Genomic DNA, 11397 nt, shown 5'->3' with positions numbered 1-11397 from the left:
CCTATACTAAAAAAAACATAGCTACTATTTGAAAATCCTAAGTAGAAACTCATCTACTGGATCAATTTATTTTCCTCTAGGGATATATTTTTTGTTGTTGGTGGTGGCTGCATTGGGTCTTAGTTGCAGCTCATGGGATCTTCATTACCCTGCGCAGGATCTTTAGTTGCGGCATGCGGGATATTTTTTTTTTTAATTGTGGCATGTGAACTCTTAGCTGAGGCATGTAGGTTCTAGTTCTCTGACCAGGAATCAAAGTCAGCCCTTCTGTTTTGGGAGTGCAGAGTCTTAGCCACTGGATTACCAGGGAAGTCCCCCTCTAGGGATATTTTTCAATCTACATAGAATATCTTGAGGATGAAGAGATGTTTTCAAAAGTATGCTCTTCTACTTATTTATTATAGAGAAGGTCATTTACAAATAACTACTCTTTAAATTTTTCAAATTAAAATCATTTTCTCCATACTCTATGGTACACAACTCAATCGTGAGTCAATCTCAAATTCCTTTTGGGACAATATTGAGCCTAATTGCAAATTCAACAAATGGAAGAGGAATGATTTTCATATGAACGGAAATAAAAGGCAAACTCTTGTGTGTGATTTGGTTGTTTGTATTTCTAAAACCTGAAGAACCCAAAACTAACTGCAATACACTTACACAGAAGTCTCACCTCAAAGTCTCACCAAAATGTTTAGTTTTGCATTGTCTGCTATTCAATTACAATCCTACACAGAAGTGAAACACCAATGGCATTCTCCAATGGTATCAGAGAGAGATGGTCTAGAAGGCCTTGCTATTCATGTGCTTGTAGACAAGCAGCATCAGCACCATCTGGAAACATGTTACTAAATTCAGATCTTAGGACTCACTTCAGGACCACTAATTGAGAATCTTTTACAAAGATTTCCCAAGTGAATCATCTGTATACTAAAATTAGGAAACGCTTCACTGGCGGGGTGGTTCTCTTCCTCAGCTGCACAATAGAATCATCTGGAGAGCGTCATTTTAAAAGATGCCTTATTCCCACTCTTCAGATAACTTGCATAATTAAAAGGGCAATAACCATGCAGTTAAAAAAAGGAGGATGTTAAGTCAGAAAATGTAGATTTGAATAGAAGTTTGTTCACTTACTGTGTTTTAAAGTACTTTTTAAATGTAATTACTCTATGAGCATTATTTTCCTCAGAATTATAGTTATGATAAAATAAGTATTATAATATGAATGAGCATGTTCATAAATTGTAAAACCCTAAACCAATGTTACCATTAATGACTGGCATGGTATAAAATCAAATAAATCAATATTTTTAAGAGATGAAGCATGCTATTTCTAAAATAATGATATTCAAAGTAAATCTGTGGTTCAACTGAATCAAAAATAAAATCATGTTTATTAAAATGCAAATAGTTTTCCCTGACTCAGACCGTGTGCATCACAATCTCAGGATATAGAATACGGAAGTTTGTACTGTTCATAAACTACCAATGTAATTAGTGCGTGTCTTCTATCCCCTGAATTATGAGCTAGAAGAGGAATTTGAAAAGCTGAATTCATAGCTGTGAACCCACTCCAGCTAATACTGACACATTTGTTGCCCTTCCTCCAATGATCTCTTACTTCGTATGATACTACTGGGTAGACTCCTTAAACCTACATCTCTTCTGGATTACTCGAGGCATGAAAAACTAAAATGGAAAGGATCAATTGGACAGACACTGAGTTCATTTTAGTGGGACTTTCTGAGTATCCAAGAGCTGAAAAAATCCTTTTTGTGATGTGCTTGCTGATATACCTGGTGATCCTCCTGGGGAATAGCACCTTGATCATCCTCACTCTCCTGGATTCCCGCCTTCACACCCCTATGTACTTCTTCCTTGGTAATCTTTCCTTCCTTGACATTTGGTACACATCCTCCTTCATCCCCACAATGCTGATACACTTTCTATCAGAGAAAAAAACCATCTCCTTCACTAGATGTGTTGTTCAGATGTCTGTCACTTTCACTATGGGGTCCACAGAGTGTGTGCGCCTAGCAGTGATGGCATATGACCGTTACCTAGCCATCTGCATCCCTCTGAGATACCCCATTATCATGAGCAAGGCACTTTGTATTCGGATGGCAGCTCTCTCCTGGGGACTGGGCTTTCTCAACTCATTGACAGAAACAATTCTTGCAATCCGGTTGCCCTTTTGTGGAAAAAATGTCATCAATCATTTTGTTTGTGAAATATTGGTTTTAGTCAAGCTGGCTTGCACAGACATTTCTTTGAATGAGATTACTATAATGTTAGCCAATGTGATATTTTTGTTTGCTCCATTACTGTTGATTTGTGTCTCCTACATTTTCATCCTTTCTACTGTCCTAAGAATCAAATCAGCTGGAGGAAGAAAAAAGGCTTTTTCCACCTGCTCAGCCCACATTACAGTGGTGACTCTGTTTTATGGGTCAATCCTCTTCATTTTTATGAAGCCAAATTCCAAAGACTCTGCTTCTGACAAACTGATTGCCTTTTCCTATGGAGTAGTCACACCCATGCTCAATCCTATCATCTACAGCCTGAGGAATACGGAGGTACATGCAGCTATGAGAAAGCTGAGAGCTAAACTGGTTCTAGAGGAAAGGAAGATGAACTTACAACTCTGAGTTTATGCACAAAATAAGCTCATACATTGGAGGCAAGGTTTTTAATATAAACACAACAAAGGAAATAAAGGTTACATTGAACATGACAGAACTTAAAGAGTTCAAAAGAAATTTCAAGGTAATAATCTAACTTTATCTATTACAGAGATAACAAAAATGTAGGTACAACTAGTCTAAGAATTGAGAATAAACTTCTAGAAACAAGAAAAAAATTTAAATTAAGCTTTTCCACAAAAATGCAGTGCATATGTCCACTTAACAAGTATTTTTCACTCCTCTTTTTGAGAAAATGATTTGAATTTATGTTTTTTTTTCTGTGTATTATTGGTTTTTGTTTTACCCAGGGATTTGATCTGGCCCCAACCTAATTTTTCTGGTACATATTTTTCCTTCTTCTTTCCCTCCCCATGTTTCTCCCATGCCCTTTACACACACTATGCTGCATTCACTTTGCAGTTATCCAGTATATCATGTTCTTCCACACTTAAGGAAAATAAAAAAGTCACTTCATCCCCATATCACATTTCTCCTATGGGGGCATCATAGCCACTTAATTAAAGGCAATTTAAGTGTTATGTCTTCTGAAAATCCTTCCAAAATTTACACAGTAAAAGCACTATTTATAATAGCTGAGATATGGAAGGAACCTGTGTCCATCAACAGATGAATGGATAAAGAAGATGTGCTGTATGTGTATGTGTGTGTGTGTGTGTGTGTGTGTATTAGATTATTACTCAGCCACAATAAAAGAACGAAATTCTACCATTTGTAGCAACATGCATGGACCTAGAACATATTATGCTTAGTGAAATGAGTCAGAGAAATAAAAAAACTCTATGTTATCACTTTTATGTGGAATCTAAAAAATAAAATGAAAGTATCTAACAAAACAGAAACCGACTCACAGGTATAGAGAACAAACTAGTGGTCACCAGTGAAGAGAGGGAAGAGGGGAGGAGCAAGATAGGCGTATGGGATTAAGAGACACAAGCTACTAAGTATAAAACAAATAAGCAACAGGATATATTATGCAGAAGAGGGAAATATATCCATTATTATGTGTAACTTTAAATGGAGTAGATCTATAAAAATATTGAATCACTATGTTGTACACCTGAAACTAATTTAATATTGTAAACCAACTATACTTCAATAAAAAAGGAAAAATAAAAAATAAGGAGATAAGGATGCACTTCCCTTCTTCACCCACATGTTATAAGCATTTGCATGTACATGTAATTTGAGAGGTTGGAGTAATTAAGACAATGGTTCTACAATTAATCTCATCTTATGACCTTTAACTGCTATCTAAAATGTACTTTATTTTTTTCCAGTTACACATATGAATGTATCTATTCTATTCCAAATTCTTTTCCCAATTAGGTTGTTACAGAATACTGAGCAGAGTTCCCTGTGCTATATAGTAGGTCTTTGTTGGTTATCCATTTTAAATATAGCAGTGTGTACATGTCAATCCCAAACTCCCTAACTATCCCCATACCCTTCCCCCCGGTAACCATAAGTTTGTTCTCTAAGTCTGTGCGTCTATTTCTGTTTTGTAAATAAGTTCATTTGCATCTTTTTGTTTTTTTGTTTAGGTTCCACATATAAGTGATATCATATATTTCTCTTTCTCTGTCTGACTTACTTCACTCAGTGTAACAATCTCTAGGTCCATCCATGTTGCTGCAAATGGCATTATATCATTCCTTTTAATGCCTGAGAAATATTCCATTGTCTATATGTACCACATCTTCTTTATCCATTCATCTGTCAATGGGCATTTAGGTTGCCTCCATGTTTTGGCTACTGTAAACAGTGCTGCAATGAACAATGGGGTGCACGTATCCTTTCGGACCACGTTTTTCCCAGGATATATGCCTGGGAATGGGATTGAATGATCAGATGGTAGCTCTATTTTTAGTTTCTTAAGGAACCTCCATACTGTTCTCCATAGTGGCTGCACCAATTTACATTCCCTCCAACAGTGGAGGAGGGTTCCCTTCTTTCCACACCCTCTCTAGCATTTATTGATTATGGATTTTTTGATGATAGCCATTCTGATTGGTGGGAGTTGACATCTTTTTGTAGTTCTGATTTACATTTCTCTAATAATTAGCAATGTTGAACATCTTTTCATGTGTCTCTTGGCCCTCTGTATGTCTTCTTTGGAGAAATGTCTATTTAGGTCTTCTGCCCATTTTTTGATTGGGTTGTTTGTTTTGATGATATTAAGCACTTGAGCTGTTTTTAAATTTTGGAGGCTAATCTCTTGTCAGTCACATCATAGAAATGTTACCATGTACATTTTGTTTGCAGTTTCCTATACTAAAATTTATTGACTATAAGGACAAATATTGAAATTAAAATTCCACTTGTGACTATTATCATGTTGTAAGAAGAAAAGGGTTTAGTGTGGGGACAGTGGAGTGATAGACAGTAATGTGAATTCAAAAAATGGGAGTTCAGTTATACACAGGGAATAAAACAAATAATGAGTAAACATATGAGGTACAGTGAGAGCCAGGCATTCACTGTCCGAGGAGTTACACACATGGAAAGGGGGAAAACTACAATAAAACCTATGGTATTGGATTCGAATTGGCAATAGTGTGAACTCATAGCTTTCAATATATAGAGTAATATACATATAGAAAGATAGATGCTGGATAGATATACATATAGAAATTAATATGGATGCAAATGTTTGTAAATGCGTGTCTACACACATGTACACATGTGCATATACAAGCACATTATTCCCCAGATATGCCCACTGAGAGGGCTTGGGAGCAGTGATATGCTAATAGAAATTGCACATCTAATTCCAGATCATGATTTCTACATGAACTTTTCCACTAAAAAGGAACCAGGGCTGATTCTAAGACTGTTGCAGGGTAAAATCTGAACTTTGAAAAGTATGTACATTGGGTATAGAATTCTATAGTGACACTTTTTCTTTCAGTACTTTAATGATGTTGTTACTTCATTATCTCCGACTTGCACTGTACAAGGGGAAGTCTTGTCACCCCTGGAGAGGAACAAAGTTCTCTCTTAGGAATATAATGTAGCTCCTCTTCTGATTTTAAGCAACTTGATTATGATGAACCTTGGTGAGGCTTTCTTCCAGTTTCTCATTCCTTTGGTGTCTGAGATTCTTGTGTCTGTATATTTATTGCTTTCATCAAACTTAGAAAACTTCCATCCACTATTTCTTTAAATATTAGTTTGCCAACTTTTTTCTTTTTTGGACTCCAATTACATTGTAAAACAATTATACACCCAATAAAAACTTTTTAAAAAATATATTATCTTAGATTTTCAGTGATTAGTCAAAAAAGAGACAGAAAATCACACATCATGTTTAAAATGAGTTTCTATCCCCATTAATAGACACTTTACTTTTTACCCTCATTAATCTTCAGATGTATATTGACCACTAAACATCCTTTGGTGTTTATAGATATTACTTGGTACCAGAGATTAAAAGAGCACAAAGAGGGTACCTAACTAGCATTTTTTTCACACCACTTTCACCTCTTTGTTCCATGAATAACAAATGATAGGATTCAACATGGCAGTTAATTCAACATATACCAAAGCTATAAATGTATCTGTTTCCTGAGAACCTACTGCTGAGGGCTTCAGGTACATGGAGAGAGCTGTCCTGTAGAACAAAACCACCACAGTCAGGTGGGCTGCACATGTTGAAAAGCCTTTGCTTCGACCATCCACTGAGCTGATTCTTAGGATGCTGGAGACGATGAACGCATAAGAGATACAAATGAGGAGCATCGGCACAGGAAGAAGAAGTACGCTGATCACCAGCATGATTAACTGCACCTTGGAAGTGTCTACACAAGCCAGTGTCAGGACAGCCAGAATCTCACATGTGAAATGACTGATGACCCTACTTCCACACAGAGACAGCTGCAACACAGACACTGTTTCCACCAGGGCAGTGAAGCAGCCTGTCACCCAGGAGACAGCTGCAATCTGCACATAAACCCTCTTGTTCATGATGATGGGGTATCTCAGGGGGCTGCAGATGGCCACATACGGTCACACGCCATCACGGACAGGAGCACACACTCAGTGGAGCCCATGGCCAGAGAGAAGTACAGCTGAGCGGCACAGCCTGAGAATGAGGTGGTGTTTTTCCCTGAAACAAAGTTAGCCAGCATTGGAGTCAGGGCAGAAGAAGTGTACCAGATGTCCAGAAAGGAGAGGATGCTGAGGAAGAAGCACCTGGGTATGTGTAGGTGAGAATCCAGGACACTAACGGAGATCAGAATAATATTACCCAGCACAGTGATGGAGTACGTTAGCAAGCACAGCACAGATATGGTGATTTCAACTCTGGGGTAGTAAGTAAATCCCAGGAAAGTAAAATTAGAAATGACTGTCAATTTGTCTTGTCCATTTTATTCCTTCTTGTTCACCTGCAGTAGTGAATAAAAGTACACACTGTAAATGTCTAAAAATTTACATTCTACCAACTTTCAAGGGCTTTTTTTTAGGGGTACTTTTAAAGGTTTATTATCCTGGCCATACCATACTAATTAATCATTCATTCATTCAACATTTATTGACTATACCATAAGTCACTGATGACCTAGAGCTGAGTTACACAAGTTCTTCTCTCAGGCAATTCAATAAAATACAAGACACAAACAAATTAATTAAAAACTACAATAACATGATATAAGTATGCCCCCACGGTACTAGGCAAACACAGAGTAAAAATTCTAACCTATTTCAGGGGTGCTGCTCAGTGAGACATTTTGAGCCTTAGCTTAATCAAAAAATGCATTGTATCCAATCAAGTTAAGGACTAGAGGAGGTTTCTGGGCAAAGAAACATTTTTTTGTAAAAGTTGCAACAAGAAAGAATTTGGTTGAACTTCATAAAGATTCAAATTATGTAATAAAACATATGGAAATGCCACACACACAGGAATATAAATAGAAGATAGACAAGAGTCCATTCTCTATAATATCACATGATATCTGTCTTCAAGAAGGCATTTTTGAATATAGAAGAATCTTGAACCAATATTTTCTTATAAAGATGATCACAGTTTCAAAGTTAAGTAATTCATAATCCAAATGAAATTATTTACAATATATCTCACAAATGGAGACGTTTAAAGCCCACTGTCCTACAAGATAGAGTTAAAACAAAATCAATCACAAATCACACAAACCTCACATTCTCAGCATTGTCTGCTTCTCTAACCACCTCTACGAACACTCCACCTCCACCCTCTGGTCTAAAACAACAACCAGTTTGTGGTTCCTCATACTTACCATGCCAATGTATATTTTTATGTCTTTAATGCATAGTTTATCTATCTGAAATACCTTTCCTTCTCAGCTCTAATCTTATTTCTTGAATATTTTATCCAATTTTATCAAAACTCTATGCCATAAGTCTTAAGTACAGCTTCACTCTTTGTACATACTTTGTTACTCAAGAATATGACACTGACTATACCCAGATGTGCACATCCCTGTTATCCCTGCAGTGGACTGTAGGCTTGTCAAAAGCTTCTTCCCGACAATACTGGCAAAGTAGTAACTCGTGTTTAACATTTTTAATTACACATGGCTGCCTTGAACATGGTAACTTTTTGATACGTGTTAAATAAGTACATTTTGACTTTGGTTCTCTGTGTCAACAAAATAGCCTGAAGACTTCTCAACTTGTTATACACACCTGCAAACTTCTCTCTGATCTTAAAGAAACTAGTTCAATTAAGAAACAAAATGATTAGCTCTCAGCTTTAAATATTTGATGTAGAGTGAGATGTGGAAAGATAATAACCACTTGTGCTCTTAGAAGATGTAGAAATGCTTTCCAAACAGTCATTTTCTATAGGGAATTAGAGCACTCTCCTCAGAGTGTGAGACTTGGGATCTAAATCCAACCGTGATACTTACTGGCATGGAAAATTTGGCAAATCACTTGAGCTCTTGGAAACTTGCTTTCCTAATCTATACGAAGAATATGATAATTCCTATCTTGTGCAGATCTCAGAGATCTAGATTAATGTGTTTTAAATTCTCCCTCCATAACCCCAATTCCATGGCCTCTCTAATGTTCCAGAGAATCACAGTGGGTTTATGATTTCATGGTCTCCCTGTTTTCCAGGACCATAAGTGCCTGTATGCTGCTCCAGTGCTGGCCCACATTGACTCAGAGTTTTAAAACATAGCAACTTTTTCACGATTCATTAAAATTTCAACCCCCAATCCATGTGTGAAAATGAGTTTACTGATTATTTCCAGAAAGGCAAAAGTTAGACATGTCTGTCTCTAAAGTCCATTTTGCTCAGCATATACCTCCACTTCCACTGAGGGTTTCTCTATTGGGCTTTCCCCACCCAGCACCCAGTTTTCTTGCTCTGGTTCTGGTTCCCCTCTTGCCATCCTCTTTCTCTTTTCTCTTCACCACTCTTTTGCCCTCTTTCAGAAACAACACAATGAACTTTTCTCCTTTCCTCATGCAGATGGAGTCCCACTCATTCCCTCATCCTTATCTGAGATTTTTGTCAGAGTCTCACCTCCTGTACCCCAAGTCATTTTATGTAGATATTTTCTCTTTCTCTAAAATGATTTCTGACTCCAAGCTAAGATGATTAATTATTTTCTAACAAATCCCTCTCTTTATGTTGGAGCCAGAATAGACTCACAACTTCTAACCCAACCTTCTCATTTTAAAGTTGACAGATACTTCAGGGAACTCTATTCAATATCCTATAATAAACAGCAATGAAAAAGAATGTGTGTGAATCATTTTACCACACAGCAGAAACTTATACAACATTGTAAATCAGATGTATTTCAATAAAATTTTTTAAATGCAAAGAAAAAAAAAAAGTTGACAGATGCTTGAAGGAGTTTAATGACTTCTCTGAGGTTAATGAGAAAATCTGGAACATACAGTCAAAAGTTTTACCCCACATTCAAGACTCATTTCTTCACATCAATATTTTTCCAACCATCTAGTACTTCTTTTTAAAGTAAATATCTTTATTCTGATTTCCTGGCCTAGCTGAAACCCATTAAGAAATTTTGTAAATCTGAGATTACAGAAAAAGGTGGATAATGTCTGCTCTTATTTACCTCAGTACATGTGATGAGAATCTTCCTTTTGGGTTAATGTGTGCTTGAATATTTAGAGTTAAAGTTGATCTTCAGCACAATCTTTCTTGTGAGTATGGTACAGTGCTCAAAAGAGTAAAGGAATCTTAATTATGTAATTCTTATAATACTATATGATAATTACATTAAAGTGGGTTGTACGGAGGTATTTTTATTCAGAAGATTGCAATGAAAAAGGACGTGGATTTTCTTGGTTTGCAAAAATTCATCCCAAATCTTGCCTGACATACAATCTCAACATACATAGCTCCTGTTAATTAAAAACTGTTTAGTAATTTCTTAAGAGAAACCATGCTATGAAGATTTGTTCTGCCAAAATCACCTCCTATGATCTTCTCCAAAAATCTTCCAAAGGGCAATCCCTGGAACTAAGACTACTAAAGTCTCCTGTCACTTTTAGGGACCTCCCAACTTTCTTAGCAATTTAATGTTATTATTATGAAACATAAAGAAGTTAAGAAAGTTTCCAGTTCTTTAGGGTGTGATTCTCCAAGTCCCATTAACTAAATGGTAACAAAAAAAAATTAGGTAATTATTTTTTAAATTACTTCAAGCTATTCAGGCCAGTACACCCAATTCTTGAGGAGAACTGTTGAAAGCAGAACTGAAGGAGACTGCAGTTGACCCTTGAACAACATGGGGTTGAAATGCGTGGGTTTACTTAAGAATATTTCAATAGTAAATGTTACAGTACTACAGGATCTGTGATCTGAGGTTGGTTGACTCCCCAAATGGGGAGAAACTAAGAATAAGGAGGGCTGACTTTAAATTATACATGGATTAACTCCACCACCCCCTACACCCCAGCATCATTCAAGGGTCAACTGTATTTGCATGTTTCATACTTTCTGTAGATTGCCCTTGAATTACACAGCAAACACTGCAACCAATAGAACTGTAGAAAACACTTCCGATATGATCTCTGAGCTTGTAAAACTTGCAAAGACTGATTTATTTTCAGAAACCTTGCTACCCGTGTTTGTTTCATACAAGCAGCAGCATCCATCACTTGTCTCTCTATCCTCAGAGAGACTGTAGTCTAGAGTTCCACCATGATACCCTTTACTATACCCTGGCCTTAGAAACCAATACACAGAGAACTTTCATGAAATATTTTTTTCAATGGGCACATAAAAACTCTTTCAACAAAGATGTTCCCAATAGAATTTTTATGTTTACAGGTCAAGCAAAGGAACTACTCATCATTTTTATAACTGACACTTAAAATAGTCGATTGCTTGACCCAAGCTTACTTTAAAGGAGGAGAGAATAAGCCATCTTCATTGTCCTTGTCATGCAGCTAACAGCCCTCCTTTCTTATCTTGTTCTCTCTTCTGCCTGTTATTGTTTGGAGATGCTCTTTAATATCTATGGATAATATGATCTGGGCTTCTTCCTTTGGTTAAAGCTCTCTGAGTTCTAAGCATAACATAAATAGAAATTACAAATTCACCCTACATTTATTTATTATTAATATTTCCCCTCCCAACTTCCTCATAAGAGTATACATGAAACATGGGGTACTTCAGATACATAAGCAATAAATAGAAAATAATTAAATAAATTAAAAATACCTTAAACTT

The 11397-nt window shown here is 36.5% G+C and overlaps 1 protein-coding gene and 1 pseudogene across 1 annotated transcript; one reads left to right on the top strand and one right to left on the bottom strand.

Annotated features, from left to right (window-relative positions):
- Positions 1–1694: 1694 nt before the first annotated feature.
- LOC130845820 (olfactory receptor 13D1-like) lies at positions 1695–2648 on the top strand. Its single transcript, XM_057723598.1, has one exon. The coding sequence runs from the start codon at positions 1695–1697 to the stop codon at positions 2646–2648; it is 954 nt and encodes a 317-aa protein (XP_057579581.1).
- Positions 2649–6114: 3466 nt separating this feature from the next.
- LOC130844296 (olfactory receptor 13F1-like) lies at positions 6115–9232 on the bottom strand (annotated as a pseudogene).
- Positions 9233–11397: the final 2165 nt, after the last annotated feature.

This window comes from Hippopotamus amphibius, chromosome 2, assembly GCF_030028045.1.
Source record: "Hippopotamus amphibius kiboko isolate mHipAmp2 chromosome 2, mHipAmp2.hap2, whole genome shotgun sequence".
In the NCBI taxonomy this organism is placed as follows: Eukaryota; Metazoa; Chordata; class Mammalia; order Artiodactyla; family Hippopotamidae; genus Hippopotamus; species Hippopotamus amphibius.
This window is presented reverse-complemented; position numbering and strand designations above follow the sequence as displayed.